This window comes from Saimiri boliviensis, chromosome 4 (assembly GCF_048565385.1).
Source record: "Saimiri boliviensis isolate mSaiBol1 chromosome 4, mSaiBol1.pri, whole genome shotgun sequence".
NCBI classification, from domain to species: Eukaryota; Metazoa; Chordata; class Mammalia; order Primates; family Cebidae; genus Saimiri; species Saimiri boliviensis.
The window spans coordinates 50262858-50284994 of NC_133452.1; the positions used below are offsets into that span (position 1 = coordinate 50262858).

Genomic DNA, 22137 nt, shown 5'->3' on the forward strand with positions numbered 1-22137 from the left:
GGTCCTGTTCCTTTCTGGCCCTTCAAATGTTCTGACCACTTTTCTGAGCACACTGCAGAGCAGGGGCACAAACCACAGAGCTGATAGTGGACTCAGAAGCAGGGACTAAATGGCCCTTTGTCTTAGAATTTCAAATAATTTTTTTTTTTTTTTTTTTTTTACTGTAAGTAGATTCTGTGTAATCTTTCCATTTCCTAAATCTGGCAATACTGCTTTATTCCCATTTATAATTCTCACCCTCGCAAAAAATAGGTACTAAGTAGTAATTGTCATTGTAACATTGGGGTAAAGAATCTTTAGAACACCTTATCTCAGACTTTGGGAAAGAGAGACGGGACACATTTATTTCAGCATTTGAAAGAGCAAAGCATGTGAATGAGTGTTTGAATTTGATATGGGGTAAACATGGAAACTATCACGGCTGGAGAGTTTTTTCTCCCCGTATTGGGTGCTGACAGCTAGAAGGTGACTGGAGGCGGGCCTCACTCACTGAAAAATCATGTAAGGACAAGGATCATTCCCAAGACTGTCTTGGGTGGCATCTTGATACCTGTTACGTGAGAGAGTCCTGAATACTTTCAGATGTAATTGAGGTAAACTCCAGGCCTGCAGTCTTTGTGAAGGTGGAGTCACACCAGGCTCTGCACTGTCATCTGTTGGTGACATTGGCCCCTTTTCTTTGTCATCCATGAATTGCTCTGCCCTCTCTGAGTTCAGCTGAAGTTCTTCTTCCTTCTGGCTGTTCTCCCTTATCACTGTTTAACTCCTGAAGCCTAGGAGGACTCTGAGGAGGTGGCATCCAGGGATAAAGATCAGCCAGGCTCATTGAGTGTCTTTTAGTCAGGTGCACTGTCACATCTGATCTCCTCACTGTGCTGTAAGGGAGATAATTTTTTTTAATAAACCTTATTTTTTAGAGCAGTTTTAGGCTCATAGCAAAATTGAGCAGAAATTATAGAAAGTCCCTATATACCCCCATCCCCACACAGGTGCAATCTCTCCTAATCTCAGCACCCCAACTCACAGTGTTGCATTTGTTAAAACGGGTTATTCTTATTTAAGGATGAGAGAACTAAGGGGTTGAGGGCCAGACCCTCAGGCAGCCGGGCTCAGGCTTACCCACTGCGACCTGCTTTGCCATGTGGCTGTGACAGCTCTGCCTCAGTATTGGGTCTGTCACTGCCCCATGGTCCTTCTAGCCTTCCAGATCATCATTCCCACAAGGAAATGTAGGTGGTGGGATAGCATTAGATAAGCAGAAGAAGGGGTGGTTAGATTGCTGTCTGTTGTTTTTCTGTGGAGAAATTCTCTTCCAATGGATAAGTGAAGATTTGGCTTAATTTTCCCCAAATTAGCTTTTGTGAATTAATTGTGAATTAATTATGAATTAATTTTCCCCAAGTAGCTTTTTATCTATGTCCCTCCCTTCTGTTTTCCACTTCCACCAAAGATTGAAAGAAGTAACTTCAATGACCCTAAAAATATTTTATCTGAAAGTTCCAGAAGTTACTTTCGTGTAACAAGTAATTTTAAGTCAACTTTGATGGAAATTACTGTCAGGCTTTTAAAATTGCTATTTTTCAAAGCAACAACCCTAAATGTAGTTTTAGGAGAAATGGTATGTTACTTTCAGGTTTAGCAGTGAGTTAGATTGCTCTTCTACCCCAGACCTTGCCTGAACCAGATACAGCCCCTTGTGTCCTCAAGAACAGCAGGAACATGAGTATCACTGGACCACAGAGCTTCTTCCCTTTCATGACAAACAATGGACTGTTACATAAATGAGCCAAAGACAACCTATGTCTGTTGGCCTCTAGGTTATTTCCTCACTGCAGTCTGAGACCCACTAACTCAAGAGCCCGCCAACACCAAACTCAAATTTTTATATATCCAATTATTTTTAAAATAATCCAAACAAGCAGATTTTAGCCATTTAGAGCCTGCCTGCTTTACACATTCTGTGAAACCTTACCTAGCATCTGTTGGCCGTTGATAAGATAGAGCTTTGTGGTTTTAAGACCCCAAGCTGCTACTGCCCTTCAAAGTTCTCTGACCTAGAGACACTCCACCATGCGCAAAGTGACATCGCTTACTCCTGAGCCCTCTTTCCAATGCACCTCTCCCCTGGGAGCTCCTTTGCCATCCTCCCCTTCTGCATGGTAGCCTCCTCACCCTAAGCCTCTGGATGCCCTCCCATGCAACCCCATACAAAGCACCACTCATTAAAGCTTGTTGTGTGTTACTGCCTCTTGTGGGCCTGTGTTTTACCTAGATCAACCTTAAATCCTTCCAACAAACCCCTTCTATACAGTAGTACCTTGACACAACTAAGATTTTATGAAAGCCAGTGTATGAACCTGCAGAACTAAAGAATCACCCTATGTTACCTTACACATAGAGAGGACCTTTCTACTCTTTATCCTTTCTTTTTCCTTTTGGATACCAAATAGTTGTATACATTTTTAAATGTTTGATATTTGTAAAGAGCTTGTGTGTAATATAGATTTGCTTGGCTTCACATATATTTGTCCTTCCTATATATGTATTATACTGGGAAAAATTATGAAGCTCTTTTAGACTGCAAAGATCACAGATATTGTTAGGTTTTTAATAAAAGTAATTATAATGCCTAAAATGCACTGAGCACTTACTGTGTGTTGGGCAATGTGTTACGCTCTTTACATGTAGTGTTAGTCATCACCACAACCAATGAAGCTTGTGTTTTTATTCACATTTTATGTGTGCAGAAAGTGGACTTAGAGAGATTAATTGCCTCACTTAGAGTCACACTGATGATGGCAGAGCTCAGATATGAACCCAGTTTTTCAGATGCATTCACCCATGACCTGCTCTTATGCGTTACTCCTCAGTAAATGAGAAGCTTTTCTACAGGTAGACACAGGGAAGTAAGCAAACAGTCTCAGCAGGCAAAAAGGAGAAGGGAAGATGATTCATCAACATTCAGGACTCAACAGCATTGTTGCTAGTCCTGTGGCTGCTGTACAGACCTAACACCGTTCCACTGGGGAACCATGCAAGTGGCAAAATCATCTCTGCCTTAGCCTCCTCGTAACTTTTTCTCCTTGTCTTTCTCCTCTTCCTTTTTCCTCATGGCTTCTACTGCTTCTTGGCCCTTTCTGTTTGTATTTCTACTTCTCTGTTTCTGTATCACTCTCTGGCCTCTAGGTTCTCTCCAAATGACTTCCAGTTACATTTCCCTAGATAAAGTAGATGGTTGTGTTGTCTAGCCCCATCCGTTAGTGATAAGTACACACCAGGGCACCTCACCATGGAGGCTCATGGCCAGCCCTCAACTGTCTGCCTTTGAATTGGGCACCAGGCCCTGGTTCATAGAGCTGGGCCAGCATCACATCCTACAAACGATGGAAATTTTATATAAGTTCCCATAGAAGGAGGCCATAAGTGGGACTTGAACTTATAGGCTTCAATGAAAGAAGGCAATGGAAGCCCAAAGTTTTCCTAAGATCTGTCTGGCAAAAAATCATGTAATTTTTCTAAGAATTTTAATGTGTCTAAAATGAAAATTTTAAGATTATATGATTAAAACTTCAGCAGATAGAAGTATTTGCTAAGAGTAATTCTAGCAATAAATATGCAAGATAAGAATTCTATGCATACTGGAAAAATTCAAACGTACTTTTTTCATCAGTGTGCTTGATTAGATCAGGACATTAAATTTTGGGAACAACAATAGAGCTGTACATAACATTTAATTAGTTTTCTTAGTCTTCTATATTCATAAACATTTACTAAGTATGTAAGCAGGCAGAATTTTATGTTTCCATACATTATCAGTGAGATTATAAGTAAGATAAAAGTTCTGTATACTTCGCTTCCAGTCCTTTAAAATCTTAACTTTTCATAGTGTAGCAGATACTCAATAAATGACCTGGCCTAGTTAATCAGCTCTGCTGCCAATTGAGAAGAAAGAACAAAATCAAAGAATCTTTTCTATAAGCATGGAGTCCAGGGGAAGTAATACTATTTCTTTAATGCCTTACACCTTATTTTATATTTTCTGGATTAAAATAATGGATTGCAATTATGAAATTTTAGGTCATTCTCTTTGTTTCCTTCCACGCAGATGTCAGCTATGCCTTTCACCAGAATCAAATATACGGATTTAGGGGAAAAAAAAAATCTTTGGCTTACTTTCAGTTTGTCTTTTTTTGTGTGTGTGAGGGTTTTGCTATGAGGGTTTCACTACTGCATTTGAAATTTGGGCCCATTTTACTTTTACATGGAATTAGGCTGTAGAACCCTAATTAAGTTAATGAAAGATGACAAAAAACTAAGGAGCCTGTGAAGAGGGGGATCAATTCTATCCTTGTTAGTAGTTAAATTTTAGAAGTGATTTCTTTGTCCTGTCAGCCTATGAGAACTGGGTCTAGAGAAATTAAATGACTTCATCCCCATTGCTTCTCAGCTGGGTAATGGCTTAATACTATAAAATTAAAAGCTGGTAACCTTTTGAAGCTTTCAAATATTTGTGTAAGTGGTATATCTGAGTTAAGTTGATTTTTTATATGTGACTTTTTAATTGAAGCTCATGGTTATTCTGTGCATGTGTACACACACACACAGTGTCTTACAGTTGACTTTAATGTGATAAATAATTTCCAGAAATGATCAGCTGGTGGAATTGGTTAACAATATGACTGTTTCTCTTTGTACTTGCAGGATAAACCCCTCCCAATGCTTTGTTCAAGGCATTTTGACCTCATCATTTTCTTCTTTTCTAACTTTAACTCATAGAAATCCCAAGGGATCAGGAACCCATTTTGAGAAATATGTCAGCAACTTATGAAATATAGGAAACTAACCAATTAGTGTCAGCTTTTCTCTTGAGGGAAGAAGATAGGAAAACTTAATATATACTACAGAGGTTACTTTAGGAGATTCACTACTGGTAGTACATTGTATAAATTATCATTTTCGACAAAGCTGAAACAAATCATAACTTTTTTCCTGTTTTGATGTTCAGTATATTCGAAAAGCTTTTGAATTTATAAAGTATCTTTGGAAATTTATAGGAATGAAGAATTTACTAAATGTAGTACATTTAATCGGAAAACCAAATGCAACTCTAATACAATCTCTAGGTGTTTTATGGATTTTTTTGTATACCTAGTCTTTCAGAGGCTCATTGGTTTCTATTATTTTTTGTGATGTGAATTTAATTAGTTTTAATACAGATTTAAAATTTAATAAACAGGTGATTACCTACCATCTTTTAAGCAGCATGCTAGGGGCAAAAACACAGACCGTGCTCATGTATTCCTTATGTGCACCCTGTGAGGAATTATCCCAAATTTTCAGATAAGAGTCACAAAAACTATGACTCATCCATAAGTATGTGACTAATCACTGGCATTGTAGGGATTATAAATCAAGTCACGTGACCCTCAAATCTATTTTGCTTCTCAACAAAATTAGTTTATAAGAAGAAAATCCTGAAAATACTACCATGCACTCATTCTTTTGATTGTTGGAAGATCAATAGTCTGATTCAGTAAAGGAAGATTTGTTGCTGACTCATTAAAGAAAGGTGATGCAGTGTGTTAGTCAGACCAGCAAGCAGATGAACCCTGACACCTTGTCTGTGGAAAAATGTCATGACTTTTAGTAAAGTTGTTTTTTAACTTCCAAGCCTCAGTTTCTTCGTCTCCCTTACAATGGTAATAAAACATATTTCGTAGGGTTGTAGCAAGAAGTGGTTACAATAGTGAAGTTATTAGCAGAATACTCAGCAGATAGTACTGATTTTTGGTAACTGTTGGTAGTAGTAATAGTGGTGAGTTAGGAAGGTAATAAATCAGTTAAAGATGCTGATTGTTGTGTTCAGGAACATATGAAAACTTTGTTATTAATAAAATGATATTGATCTCACTCAAGATTTTTAGTGGCAAATGGCCCTTGAATAATAACTAAAACTATGTGATCCTTTAAGATAGTCTAAAATATGGAGCCAGATTGGAACATTTTCCAATTATGTCCATATTTTGATAACTGTTGCTAATAGATTGGGGATAGTGGCATGAATAAGTTCTAGACAGTCAGAGTCCCAACCCTTTTAAAAAAATGTGTATATACCAATAATTGTATGTATTTTTTGAATCATTGAAAAACATTTATACAATTAATTTATGGCAGAAAGGTTTGGCTTTTAAAGCCATTATTGGTGCAAGGACTCTCAATTAGGAATATACTAGATCAATCTTCAGTTACACACACATACACACATATGTATCCAATTAAAGATTGATTGCATTAAAATAAACTGAAGTTTTCACAAAATCTAGGCATAATCACAGTTTTAGTTTTTATTTCCTGTAAATATTTTTAAATGCTTCTCCATATAGTCTTGGTCAAGAAACATCAAAGTGTTTAAAGGGGATAACCTTGAATATTTGTCTGTATGCTGTGAATTCATCAAAGTAAGAAGAACTTTGTGCAAAAACACGAATTTTAAATATAGTATTTGCAGATTTAATCTGTTATGAAAATGGATTAGATAAATGTAGAAATGGTTCATGCTTTTAAGATAAGCTAAATTGCTGTTGTTGGGAACTGACTCTTGAAAATGTCATTTGTATTAAACAGGATTAAATGGACTCAAAAAAGAAGACTTTCCATTTGTAAATATAAAAGGATAGTGTGTATGTGTAAGAGCATGTTTATATGAGCGTTTGTGTTCTGGTTTATTTATATAATCATCACCCTTTTACTTATCTTTTTAACTAGTGAATTTTCATGTTTTAACCTTTGCTCTTTAATATATTACCTATTTTGTAACAAAACACCTCCATTCAAATTATAAACATATTTTTATTTTTTTTCTCAGATGATGAAACATGCTTGGAATAATTATAAAGGTTATGCCTGGGGATTAAATGAACTGAAACCTATATCAAAAGAAGGCCATTCAAGCAGTTTGTTTGGTGAGTAGATGTGCTTTGGTTTCTTAGTGACAGTAACTTCTCCCTAGTTGCTTGAGCTTATGGGTGATGGAGAAGTCTGTGTAATATGGCCCTCCAGGCCATTTGGTTAGGAAACTTGCACACCTGATGGAATTAGATAAAAACTGTGCATAGTATGTCCTTTGGCTAGAATAGTGGCTGCGTGTTAGAATAACCTGCATAACATTAAAAAGTACTGATGCCTGGGGCATACTTCCAAAGATTCTCACTTAATGGGTGTAGGGTGCAGTATCAGGATTTTTAGCCTCTGGGGTGATTCCCAGCTAGAAGCACTTGGTGGGCTGCACTAACTGCTTCCTGTTAGGTAAAAGCTGTGCCTTTATAGATAAGCCAGACAAGGCAACCAGCCATGGTGATCTTCACTGTATCTCAATTTTGGCTGTAGGTTTGTCCTGTTTGTACCATGGAAGAGAAAGTGAGGATGGATTAGGTTACTTGAACTTCCATTTATCCACTTTCACTTGCTTTATTACATTTGGTTCCCACAGCAGCCCTCTGTGGTTGCTACTGTGAGTGTTAATAAGATTCCATTGTGGACGTTAAGGAAGCTAAGTAACACAAGGGTTTCATGGATTATTTGGGTCACAGAGCTGCCTAGTATCCTCCTACTACATTTGATTTCTTTCTAATCCTCAAAATTTTGTCTGTAACTAGCACGAGGAAGGGAATGCAGTATTACTCTGGAACTTCTGAATTTAACAATAGAACACATAACTCTGTATTTTAACTGAAAATGTTAAATAACATCAACTCACATAACAGGTAACAGTGTCAGCTCACATTTATGGAGCAATTACTGTGTGCCAAGTGCCATTCATGCATTATCTCATTTGGCCTCATTAAAATACACACTTTATAGATGAGAAAAATGAGGCCCAAAGAACAGTTTTCCCAGAGATAGCCACCTACTAACTGGCAGAGCAGAGACTTGAACCCTGGTGTGGCTAACATTAAAGTCCACGCTCCTAATCATGACAATATGCTTTTCCATTTATTTAGGACCTTCCATGTGTTTGGCTTTGCTTGTAGCACTGGTGATCATAAAATAATACAAGTTTTTGCACAGGTCTCTACACAAGTCTTTGCCTGGTATACAACATATAATATGTAAATAGTAAATTATCAGTGCACCAGGTGGTTCAATATACAGTTCCTTGAAGTTCTGATGAAACATTAGGACGTCAGGTTGGGAGAAGGGCATTGCAAGGTTTGCAAGAACAGGTAGAAAGAGCTGGAAAAAGTAGAAGAAAGGAGACTGTTGGTCTATCAGAGTGACACAGTTTTGAGGTGAAGAGAGCCTGTACCTGAAGTGGTGGCAGTAGATGTCACTTCAGACATTTCCAAAATAGTGCTTTTAGGACCCAGCTAGAGTTAACATGGGTAAAGAGAAGTATGAATTGAAGAGAGAAACTCTAGAACTTCATCCAGAGCCTTTGTTTTTTCATTGTTTAACATTTTTTGAAAAAATTATAACTTCATTTCACTTTTATCTCTATGAAAGTCATTCATACCATTAAGAAATCAGTTATGTGTTAAATTGCCATAATCTTTATCAAAGGGATTATTTGATTCTCTGTTAAAACATTGATTACTTTAAAATTTATTATTTAACATGAAAAACATACTAGGTCTCTTAGGCCTGACTTTTGTTTTATATTTCTCATTGACTTTTTCAGTAAAAAACACTTTCATAATCAAGATAAAAACTTACTCTTAGAAAAAGAGCTTCAGGTATTAGTATAAGGAAAGGAAATATTAATAATTCAAATGATATTTAATCTCATTCCATATTCAAATTAAAATAAGATACATAGTGATTTTCTTATCATAGAAATACCAATATAGTGAGACTTGTTACAAAGACATACAAAGTATTCATTTTTACAGAAAAGAAAAACTTTTAAATGACTTCTTTAGCCCACTTCTCAGCCAAGTTCCTTATCTATGTAATATTGTAGTCCTGTATATTCGCTCAGCAAACCAGGCAGAAGATAGGAAAAGGTAAGTTCTTTACCACCTGGCTTCTTGGGAAATAGTTGTTAGTTTGAGATAAGTTGTTTTGAGTTTTAACCTTAAAAAAAAACCTTTTTGGAGAAACTATTAGGCATTCTGAATCTGAGTTTTCCCAGGTGTTGGCCACTGGGGAGCTCTTCAAATATGCTTCCTTCTAATGGTGGTTTCTCACCAGTTATGTTGAACCTTCCATCTCTTTCCTAGACAGAGTAAGACTGGTTACTTCCAAACAACTTCAGTGAATATAAAAAGGCATCTTAATTATTCATCTCCCAATTCCATCTTAAACAGGAAACTAGAACTGTTATTTCAAGATTTCGTTGGTAAAAAAGATTTCAAGCAAAACTGCATCTCAAAGAGAGGTATTTTGTGCTTGACCAGTTATACTCATGGAAAGCTAAAATACAGGAAATCAAAATATTTACTTAAGGCTCTTGATAACCTAGAAATGAAATGTCAGTGAAAATATGACGCTGGTATCATATTTCAAAATGCCCACTTTAAAATATTCCCTCCAGTGTCTCTGAATCCATAATTCTAGCTTCAAAAAAGTTCAAGGAAATTGGATTACGGTAAAATATGTCACAAAATGAAAGTGTCTTCAGGTTTCTTTCTCCTTATTAGATAAGATTTATATTGTTGTCTTTTTGAAAATCAAGTTTTTTAATGTTTAGTATCACTTACAGTTTTCTAATGATAACTTCTCAACGTGGCATTTGGAAGGCATGTGCCAGTAAAATAATTTTCATTTATATTTGTAGATTTCATCTTGGATTGTCCAGAATACTAATTATGTATAGGAAGCGTAGTGCCCAGTCTTTCAGCAGCCGTTCATTGTGTACCTGAGTGGAGGCTCAGCTGCTTGCCACTTGCATAGCCCATAACAGGGATGAAGTGCAGAGAAAGGAAAGTGACTTTTATTTCCAAAGCTGGCAGTGGCTGGCTTACTCCTCCAGAAACTGCTTAAAACTTTGGCCTAGGAAGAGGGTCTTAAAAATGGAACTTGGACTGGGAGGCATGTGGGAAGGGTGCCTGAGTATAAGGTCTGCCTATCTTGTTCTGGTGGCTATCTCTAGCCATGGTCCACCCGGTGTGCGGGCTCGCGTCATAACAACAATAGCTGGGCTGCTGACTTAACTGCCTTGAGGTAGTCTCTGAAATTTTACAGCTGGGTCTCCATGCTTGATCAGTCTCAAGAGTAGCCCCTGGAACCTCAAAGTAAGCATATAATTAGATCTACGTATACAGTTACGTAAATGCACATGGGGCAAAACGTAATGAGAAAGGGAAGGGAGTAAAGTTTCAAAGCATGTTTCAAGGGCATATTTTAAGACTAAGGAAAAGGTTTCTAAAGTTTGTTTCAAGATTACATCTTGAGACTGGAAGAAAAGACAAAGAAAAACATTTAAAATGTGTTTTGTGAAGCTTAATTACCCAATTACAATTGAGCATCATTGTCACAATTGCACAGGACACCGTAAGGAATCTGGAGATAAGTAAGACATGACTTGTTCGTTCTAAGTGTGTAGGCTGAGTGCTTGGCTCATGCCTCTAATTCCAGTACTTTGGAAGGCTAAATGGGGGCAGGTGGTTGCTTGAGGCCAGGAGTTTGAGAACAGCCTGAGAAACATAGCAAGACTCATCCCTACAAAAAAATTTTAAAAATTAGCCAGGCATGGTGGCACACACCTGTAGTCCCAGCTACTCAGAAGGCTGAGGCAGGAGGATCAGTCGTGCCCAGGAGTTTGGGTCTGCGGTGAACTATGATTGTGTCACTGTACTCCAGCCTGGGGAACAGAACAAGACTGTCTCAAAAAAAAAAAAAAAAAAAAAAAAAGTGGGCAGACACAGTGGTTCATGCTTGTAATCCCAGAACTTTGTGAGGCTGAGGCAGGTGGATCACGAGGTCAGGAGTTCGAGACCAGCCTGACCAACATGGAGAAACCTTTCTCTACTAAAAACACAAAAAATTAGCTGGGCACAGGGTTGTACGCCTATAATCCCAGCTACTCAGGAGGTCGAGGCAGGAGAATCGCTTGAACCCAGGAGGTAGAGGTTGCAGTGAGCTGAGATTGCACCACTGGATTCCAACCTAGGTGACAGAGTAAGACTCTGGCTCGAAAAAAAATGTTTATAGACATTAAAAGATGCCCACATGTAATTTTAATACAAGGTAGAAGGTGATAAATGCCAAGGCAACATGAAGTCTCCATGTCATTGGAATTCAGAGGAAATAAACCACAGAGGTCAGAATTTGTAGGGGATGGAGGGCAGTTAGCACCAGTCAGATTTTATACAGGGGGTGAAATTTCATTTTGGAGTAATGTCTTGTTAGAACTCTCACTAAACAATTTTAGATCTAGTTAAGAGTCTTCCACAGGTACACTTTGATGTAATTACATTAACCTTAATAAGTCTGTTGCTCCTTGGTTTCAGGCCTATTCTTTTCCTGCTAGAGAATGTAATCACAAATGAAATTTCTCACAGAAATTTCTAAGACATTTATTTTTTATAACTCAGAAGAAACTTCAAAGATTACTGTATCAGTTTATAGCCTGTGGTAATTTTTAGTTTGGTTTGGTGCCATTTTATATATTCTTCCACTGAAAGAATTTTAGACTATGTTTAATATTACTGCTTATTAATAAATCCAGCGTTACCCTCTCCGTTTCCTAGGTATGGTCAATTTACATTTATTTTATCTATTCAAAGTATTTTATCAAATATTTTTCTGATATTTCAGGTAACATCAAAGGAGCAACTATAGTAGATGCCCTGGATACGCTTTTTATTATGGAAATGAAAAATGAATTTGAAGAAGCAAAATCATGGATTGAAGAAAATTTAGATTTTAATGTGGTAAGTTAAATAAGAGTTACTAATTCAGTCCTTAAATTCCAATTAATGTGGATAAATTCTGTAGTGGGCTCTATTATTGTATTGTAATGTATTCTAACAAAAATAATGCAACTTTACATAGTAAGAATATTATTATCAGATACTACATTCTTAAATTGTCCTCGTTACTACACAAATTTGTGTCTTTGTTTTTTGGCAAATTAAAGGTAAGAGAAAAGGAATTAGTATTTGTTGAGACCTACGTGTGCCTAGTATTCTTGTTCAAGTCCCACGGCAACTCTGAGATGGGCATTACTTGCACACCTTTATAGATTAAACATCTGAACCTCAGAGACTTACTCCAGACTACACAGCTGGTTGTATATCAGGAGCTATAATTCTAATGTAGGTCTGTAGGGCTCCGGTGCTTATGCTTTTATACTGCATCATGACATATCCAGCAGCAGCAGCAGCATTCATTTTCCCATGAAGAAGGCTTCAAATTTTGTTGGTCTTATATACCTCTCAGTAAAAACAAATTGATTATATATGTTATTTTTTAAACATTCTATATATATGCTGTCATTCTTAGCAAATATTTCAAGTCCCATTGTACACTGAGGGAAAGAATCAGAATTAATGAATACTTCTAATACTTCTTGATCACTTCTACTAGGGAGGACTACTTCTTATCAGCTCTTATTTGATAGTCATTGTTTTACTTTATAATGATATTGACAAAGAACTTATTCTAAAAAGTGTATAGGCCACGGAATTTTTTAGTCATTCATTTAAGTGTACATTATCGGTATTATTTCCAATCTGAGACTACTTTGCAGAAATTCTCGTAAGCCTCTTGTCTTGGGTAAGAATTTGATAATATCTGTAAATCCCAATCATCATGCACAAGTAACATGCTGTACATTAAAAGTGGACAGAGAGAATTTCCCTGCTGTTGCTTCTGCTTTGGGCACTCTTGTTCTCTCAGAGACCAAGTGAGGACACCAGTGGTAGGCAGAATATTAAGGATCAGTAAAGCTAAGTCTTTCCCCCATCTATTTCAATTAAAAACTTACATAAATTAAAAGTTTAATATTTTTTTCTACTCCCCTAATTAACTGCTATATATACTGCATTTGGGAGACTTTAAAGACAGGCAGATGAGTCTGTGTTTAATTTGCCTAATAATTGAATCTAGAATATAAAGGAGACAAAGTTCCAATCAGTATTAAGGGACCTTGGGGAATCAATGTGTTAAACCCTTCTATTTCAAATAGAAGAGAACAGGCATAAGGAGCTAGTGATTTGCTCAAGGTTATGAAGCTATTTGATTAGAATGATCTGTGGTAGTGCTGGTATTATTGATAGAGCAGAAGATGAAAAATAAAACAATGGAAAAACTATGTTTCATTTTGGAGGCTTGCTCCCTTAATAATAATACTTCTGTTGGCCGGGTGTGGTGGGTTATGCCTGTAATCCTAGCACTTTGTGAGGCTGAGACAGGCAAATCATGAGGTCAGGAGTTCAATATCAGCCTAGGCAACATGGTGAAAATAAAAATAAAAAATTAGCTGGGTGTGGTGGTGCAAGCCTATAATCCCAGCTGCTCACGAGCCTGAGGCAGGAGAGTCAGTAAAAATATGTCTCTACTAAAAATACAAAAATTAGCTGGGCATGGTGGTGCATGCCTATGATCCCAGCTACTCAGGAGGCTGAGGCAGGAGAATCACTTGAACCCAGGAGGCCGATGTTTCAGTGAGTCATGATCACGCTGCTGCACTCCAGCCTAGGTAGCAGAGCAAGACTCCATCTCAAAAATAATAATAATAATAATATTTCTGTTTGACCTTGTTATTATAAATAAATTCAACTACCTACCTTCAAAAACCTGCAGGCTTATCTTTAGCTATATATGAGACTGATTGATATCTCTGTCTTCAAGAAAGGGTAGGGGAATAATAACTAAATTCCTCCAAACCTAATGATGGAAAACTGGAAAGCAAACTTTAATAACATTTGACTTATCAATAGTATCCAAGTTTCTTACTGAATGTTTGGGTGGTCCATTTGATAAATATAGCATTGTGGCCCCAAACCTCCTCAAATGTAACAGCAGTTTTTAGTTTCATGGCCTGTGTGACCTGTGATAGTCTGAACTTGGGGCCAGGGGTTGGGGTTGGTGGAGGGTGAGCAGCAGTTTTATTTAAAATGACTAAGTACAAAGAGAACAGAAAGGATGTTATTGTAACAGAAGGCAGTTAGCTTTCCTCAGACCACCACAGGTTGCCTGGAATGTATTCCATGGGTCCTGGGGACCTGTGAGAAGGAAAGATGAATAAATCTAAATAGAGGATATGAGACTATGTAGAAGAGAAAAAGAACTTACTGGGTTTCCTTACTTGTAAGATGAAGAGATTAGCCAGGCGTCCCCAAACTACGGCCCACGGGCCCTGAGGCCATTTATCCGGCCCCCCACAGCACTTCAGGAAGGGGCATCTCTTTCATTGGTGGTCAGTGAGAGGAGCACAGTATGTGGCGGCCCTCCAACGGTCTGAGGGACAGTGAAGTGGCCCCCTGTGTAAAAAGTTTGGGGATGCCTGGATTAGACTAACATTGAATTATTGCTAAGATACAGAACTCTGAAGTTTTCTTTGTTTATTTAAATTTTTATTTTTAAATAAAATTTTTTTCAATTAGTATTCAGACTTTTGAATATATATTTTAGGCCTGTTAATGATAGTTTTAGGCTATACCTTTCAAGATATAATTTTAAAATATACTTCTAAAATATGTACAACCATTATGTATTCATAAAGTTAAATATATATATTTTAAAAAATTATAGCCACATTTCTCAAATATCTTTATTATACTATTTTCTTAATATAAGAGGTCTTGAAAAGTATTTGTTGCAGGTCTCTCTGGGAATTATCATGTTTTCCCATGTTGTCAACAATATCCAAACGATAATGTTTCCCATATTAAAAACAGTAACATATAAATTCAGGAAAGGTATATTGATTCACTTTTCTAATCACTGTGTTATGAAGTTTTTCAGCTTACTATATTCTAGTTAGTTTTAATATGTCACATGAGAATTTGTCTTATATTCACCCATTCTATTCAGAAATCCAAATGATCATTTTTTTTTAATTACAGAATTTTTCTTCAAAAACATTGAGAAGTTTTTCCCATTTATATGAAGAAAGGAGAAACTGAAAAGACCTTAGCAACAAAAGAAAAATTATACTAAATAACATGTAGTATCATTCTAGTTTATAAATATTATTACTTATATTTAAGTTAACACTTTTTCCTGAGGAAGTATTCTAACTGACAGTGTAAGGGGATTATAAAAAAAAAAAAATTAATGCATCTAAATTTATTGCAAAGGGAAAATAAAAATCAAACAAAGACTGTTGTTGACCATTGGTCTATCCTGGGCATCCCCAGACTTTTTACACAGGGGGCCACTTCACTGTCCCTCAGACCATTGGAGGGCCACCACATACTGTGCTCCTCTCACTGACCACCAATGAAAGAGGTGCCCCTTCCTGAAGTGCGGCGGGGGGCCAGATAAATGGCCTCAGGGGGCCGCAGTTTGGGGATGCCTGGTCTATCCTATGGTGCTCCAAAGTGTAAACAAATTTTACAGTCAAGAATAAATTTGTTAATGTGAAATATTTAGTTTATATCACTGAAAAGTATAAAGGAAATGTTTTCTATTGGTTTATAATGTAATTAACTAAAACTCATTTTCTTTTCATTGGGGCATAGGAAGTTGATTCATTTTGCATAATTGATAACACAAAATTCAAATGACTAATAACTGGCTTAAAATAAGTCACTAGGATAATGTGTTCTGGGGAGTAAGGAGCAAGGACTTCGCAGAAGGAGCTTGTGTTCAGTTCAAGTATCTAAAGGCATATAGATGTTGGCAGAAAACCCTAAGTGTTGACTCCATGAAAAAGTTTTCTGATTTTAATTCAAAGTAATCTTAGGACAAAGAATCTGAAACTAATTCTTAGTCACTCTTCATTCACTTATGTATTATTTACTAGGTATCTTCTAAGGATCAGCATTTACCCTTAGGAGGGTTCTAGTCTAACAGGAAAGTAGTCAGAGAACCCTAGCTAGAGCCATGATATCTCAGGAGAGAAGAAATGAAAGAGGAAACTACTATTTGGTTCACACCTATAATCTCAGCACTTTGGGAAGCCCAGGTGGGTGGATTGCTTGAGCCCAGGAGTTCAACACCAGACAGGGCAACATAGTAAGACCCTATCTTTATTTTTTTTTAAAAAAGGAAACTACTATTTAGTAAAATAATAGTTTTTTTCTTTAATGTAAAGATCATTTTTTTTCTTTAGTGTAAAGATCCAGATTGTTTGCATATGATCCAGATTGATGCATAGCAGGTATTATGATAGGCAATTTTTTTCATGGGTTATATTGTTTAATCTTTATGACAACCGTACAGAGTAGTAACTGGTATTTTTCCCTATGTTTATAGATGAATAGGTGGTTAATTAGTCTGCCCCAAATTATACAGCAAGATCTGTGGTTTCAACACAGTCTTCCTAACTCAAAGACCCTGTGTTTTTTTAATCGGAGAAGAAATACAAAGAGTTGAGAAATATATAGGGCAGCCAGAGAATTTGAGTCCTCGGAGGTAAGGCATGTAATCTTAATATTAGAGTACTTGTTAGAGTTTATAGTTCAATAGAGATTTGATAAATGTTTGTTAAATGAATGAGAAATTAAGCCATCTTATCCTACTTCCTGACAGCCTATGCTATACTCAGCTGGAAGATGAGCTCAGTTGCAAGGGTAGCTGTATTGTGTCATATGTGTATAGAGTTAGAGATAATCTGGAGTTCAAGTCAACTGGTCTACCTGTTACTGCCTAACCTGTTTCCAGAACAGATTTGTAGTGGCCCCTGATAACAGGAACATCAGTTGCAGAGGAACAAATGATCAAGGGTTTCCCATAAGAACAAATGATCAAGGGCTTCCTATTTGGACATTTCCAGTTTCCGTTGTGTTCTTTTACTGGCACTTAAAAAAAAATGGTTACCTAGAAACTCACATGAGAAATATTGAACAGTTTCTTCGGTAATGAATTTTATAGAATATGTAGAACTTTTCTCCAGACAGCAATTTCTTGTATTAGCCCTCTGTAAAAGCTAAAGCTGTGTTAAAATCTTCCTAAAAGCCTTATTTCTAGACTGCAGTAAAGCAGTATCTCAGTGTGAGAGGCAGAGGCCTGAGAATGGCAAAGATATATGATCATCTTGCTCTTGACACTAACTAGCAACGCACTGCAACTGTGATCTTCAGCAAGCACCTGGAGCATGCCTTTATTTGTAATGAACACCCTGTGTTTTGGAGAACAGAAGTACCGGTGGCAACAGTGACTTTTTTTTTTTCTTTAATGTAAAGATCCAGATTGTTTGCATATGCAGTTGGAACGCCCTCCTACTTTTCAAGAAAGAAAGTTGTAGGGTCCCCCTTCCCTGTCAGTATGCTATATGTTGATTTCAAGAAGCAACTTTGGATCTTCTCAAATGCATGACCGAGTACTTGGCTTAGGTCCAGAATTCCATGCCATAGAGCATGAAAGAAGTGACTTTTGCCCTAGTGTTGCTCCTGAGAAGGGTCTGTTTTGGAGCTGCATTACATCCTGATGAGTGCAGATAACTAAATTAATTATCCTGTTAAGTGAAGTTACTGAGTGTGTTCCATCTGAATACTAGGGAATACCTGCCAAGAATGATGATTTGGGTTTTAGCTATAAGAGGATACTATGCTGTTCTCTCTGATGGTAATTGGGGCTGTTGCTTGAGAGCCTCTGGACCTGCATGGTAAAAGCAATCTGTTAACACAGAGAAGACAGTTATTTGCATATAGTTGTAGCCCATAGACTTGCACTTTGTTAGCAGTCTTAAGAGATTTATCACATTGCTTAAATAGGAAACCAAAGGCTGCTAGGACACACTGTGACACATTGACTTACACTGTGAAATACTGAATTTTAATCTGTTTAAAGAAGTTGTATACTTTTAATCCTCAAAGTGTTAATGCAGCACACACTTTGAAGTATTATTTGTAAATAAAGGTATATGCTAAGCCTAAACATAAGCGAGGCTTATTGGTAGTTACCAGTCTTTAATCAATGACTTTGAAAAAATCTCATGTTGCTTCTAACAAAGCCATTGGTTTAAGTTAAAGCATCATTATCATGTGTTAGCAATGGTGCAGTTGTTATTAACATTGGATTGTAGTGAAATAGTTGATATTAAACAGAATTATTGCATTAGTATGTAGTGGGAGTTATTAAAACTTGCTTGATTCTCATGTGTGATTCATAGCCAAGTACCCCAGGCTATCGTTCACTAAGTAGAAAGCTGATACAGAGTTTGGAGGAATAGCTAGCAAAAGAGTAGTCTTTGATTGTAGACATCGGAGAATTGTCCTTTTAAAAACAAAAACTGTTACACTTTTAGTTCACTTTGAAAATCATACCCTCAGAGTAGAATGTAAATATTTCTGAAAAGTTCTTTTCCAAGAAATAGTTTTCATTTAATGCAATCAGTCAGATCTGTCATGCTGTATGGAATCATAAGATAATAATTAAGGAGAATTCTAATACAAGTATGATTCTAAATAAACATCATAAGGCTTGAAGGTCCAAAGAAACAATTTATCTTTTCCTCCAGGAAAGCTTACATCTCTATATAGTTCCTCAAGCAAAAGGAAATTGGCTGAATCTGCTCCAGAACTTAAATTTGTCATTTTCCTTGTTAACCCTGTTATTTCACTCACTGAGATCTATTAAAATACATCATCTTAGAGCTAATTTTGGTGAATAAGTTGCCTATAAAAATCTAATTTCAGAGTTGTTTAAAATGCTGTCTTATCTAGTGGGAAGAGCTTGGTCTTTCAGGGACTCATTTGGAAACACATTTTGAAGTGTTCATTTTCTCTATTGCCTAGATAGGGTTGTTAGATACTTCCATCCATGATCTCATGATATGTTGGTTTGGAAGAAGCCTTTCTTCGCAGAGAGATGGAGCATAATGTTAGGATTGGAGAAGGGCAGCATACAAAATCATTTATAAATTAGACTCTTTGTTTTTAATATTAGCAATCTTTATTACTTTATGTCATACATTTGCATACATGTATAGTAAATGAGTGGACAAAAATACACAGAAAAGGGGTAAATTTAAGATGGAAATTATCAATCTAAAACACCCAAGACAATAATAGAGATTAGTACTGAGGCATAATTTTTTCATGATTTGTAATACTCATCTCTTGATTTTAGCTGTAAATTTAGCCATACCATATATTTTATTAAATTTATAGATGAATCTGGTTTAGTATGTTCCTTGATTCAGTGGTCATTGCTGTAAATAAATCAAAATGAAAGAACAATTTCTCCAATTCTGATTTTTTTTTATCGGTAGGTATTTAGCTAAAAATTTCCAACTTCCAGTTACTTATCAGTTGACATTAATAGATACATGGAATTTAAATAAAAGATGGGATCTACTTCTTAAACTGCCACTCACATAAGACTATGCACTAGAAGCCATGGAATATGTGGGGCATACCGGAATGCAATCTTAAAGATTTAGAGGGGTGTTAATTTTATTTTATTTTAAAACAAACTCAAGTAGACTGCAAAATTCACATTAATAGTTAGGATAAATCTCACAAGATTTAGTATTACAGGCTGCTTTGTCTACCTACTGTCCTCTTTCTGCTCCAGATACCCTCTCTGTCATTAGGGTAAGTCAGTAGAAAACTTTTGGAACATCATGAATATTAAATAGGATTATATTCATTTAAATTTAATATCACTTTCATGGAAATTAGAATCAGAAGTTTATAGAAATGACCTAAGACCCTCAGATTGTAGAAATTCACTTATGAAAATCTAGATATCATATAAAATATATCAAGCCCAAAAGACAGTTGGTCAACTTGTATATTTCAAAAGTATTTTTAAGCCCTTGAGAAATAAGACCTCATGTAGGTCAAAGAAGATGAATATTATGATTCTAGAGTTTCTGATTTTCCAGTGACCCTGGGAAGGTAGGTTTTAGTTCATTTAGGCTAACCTACTGCACAGTGGTAGTGGCAACAACTATCTATTGAGGGTGTTGCTTGGGCCAGCTATTGTGTACAGTGTTTTACGTCATGGAGGAATGCATTGTCTTGTTTTACATACGACAAAATCAAGACTCAGAATAAATGAGTTACCTGGGACCTCACGCTCAGACAGCTTCCAAACCAGCCTTCCAATCCCAGGTCCTTCTGATTCTAGCAGTTTATAGTCTGCTGCCCCAGGATAGCCAACCAATTTGGTGTGGTGGGACAGTTTTTATCTTCTTAGGCCTTTTCATCTACAGATCTGTAAAGAGTGAACTAATGGGTCTAAATTTCAATCTTTTGGCCTAAAAACATAATACAACCTAGAATGTTGAAAGATACCTCAAATTAAGGTTTCTAAATTATTTAAACTTAACTTTGAAAAGGAAAGAGAAAGAATTATATGTTGGAAATTCAAACATGGTTCTGGTTTTCAGAGAAGATGGTGACTTGAGAACTGTTAATGGTGGTGATATGATATTCCAGAGCAAGACTGATTAAAGACAAAGACATAGCAGTCACATGGATTAATGAACAAGCTAGATTTGCTTCTTAAACAGGCTCACTAGGCAGACTGTTAGATCCATGGAATCCAAAACCATAGCAAGTGACCTTGAGTATAGAACCTTGGAGGGTCATTTATCAATATGTTGCAGTACAAGATAATAGAATTCAGGTTTCAGAATATGTAATTGCATCAATAACTGGTTGAATAACTGCATCCAATAATTGATTGATGTCTAGCTGAAGATATATTTCTGGTGGTATTTGACATGACTCAGACCTCCACCTTGCAATAATTTTTATCAGATGTCTGTATAAAGATCTTGATTATCCGAAATTTTCACAGGAGTTAGAGAAAATGCATATGTAAAGGACCCATAGCCAGAATAAGAATATAAGATCGCCGGGCGCGGTGGCTCAAGCCTGTAATCCCAGCACTGTGGGAGGCCGAGGCGGGTGGATCACAAGGTCGAGAGATCGAGACCAACCTGGTCAACATGGTGAAACCCCGTCTCTACTAAAAATACAAAAAATTAGTTGGGCATGGTGGCGCGTGCCTGTAATCCCAGCTACTCAGGAGGCTGAGGCAAGAGAATTGCCTGAGCCCAGGAGGCGGAGGTTGCGGTGAGCCGATATCGCGCCATTGCACTCCAGCCTGGGTAACAAGAGCGAAACTCTGTCTCAAAAAAAAAAAAAAAAGCCGGGCGCGGTGGCTCAAGCCTGTAATCCCAGCCCTTTGGGAGGCCGAGGCGGGTGGATCACAAGGTCGAGAGATCGAGACCATCCTAGTCAACATGGTGAAACCCCGTCTCTACTAAACGTGCAAAAAATTAGCTGGGCATGGTGGCACGTGCCTGTAATCCCAGCTACTCAGGAGGCTGAGGCAGGAGAATTGCCTGAGCCCAGGAGGCGGAGGTTGTGGTGAGCCGAGATCGCGCCATTGCATAAGCCTGGGTAACAAGGGCGAAACTCCGTCTCAAAAAAAAAAAAAAAAAAAAAGAATATAAGATCATCTTAACAGTATTCAATAGGCAGAAATATGGGGAACTATTACCAGGTTTAAAAACTGAAAAACACAAGTACAAATTAAGAGGAATATGATTTGAGGGTTTAAAGTTTACTAGATTTTATTATTAGACATTATTACTCTTAAACATAAGAAACATAATCATGTGAACCAAACTAAATGTATGGATTACCTTCCCTTTTCCTTATCAGTAATTTTGTAGAATACTAAAGCCTTTGCCAATATTTATATAAAACTCATTCAGAGTGATAGACCTCAAAGTTAAATTACACCTATATAGAATACTTTTAATCAGATTATGTCAGGTGCACATTACAAATTATGAAATACAATTAAACACACTCACCAGTCTTCTTTTGTGATGTTTTTGCCTAGTTTTGACCTAGTAATTCTGTCTCCTAACTTGTTTTCGTAATTGTCCTTTGTATGATTTTTTAAAAAATTTTTTAACTTAAGCAGTTACTTGGCTTAATTGTTATATCCTTAAACCTTTCTACAGAGAGCATGTAAGAATAAAATGAATAAATATCTCCTTTTTTTCTGGAAATAAATTTTGTCCCACTAAAATGTAGACTTAAGTGAGTTTGAAGACCT

The 22137-nt window shown here is 36.7% G+C and overlaps 1 protein-coding gene across 2 annotated transcripts in view; it reads left to right on the top strand.

Moving 5' to 3' along the window:
* Positions 1-22137, top strand: part of MAN1A1 (mannosidase alpha class 1A member 1) — a 182018-nt gene that overhangs the window by 47314 nt on the left and 112567 nt on the right. For both annotated transcript variants that reach the window (XM_039467632.2, XM_039467633.2), the window contains exons 3-4: positions 6866-6962; positions 11758-11873. In XM_039467632.2, the coding sequence (XP_039323566.1) occupies positions 6866-6962; positions 11758-11873 (213 nt within the window). The remainder of the gene's footprint in view (positions 1-6865; positions 6963-11757; positions 11874-22137) is intronic.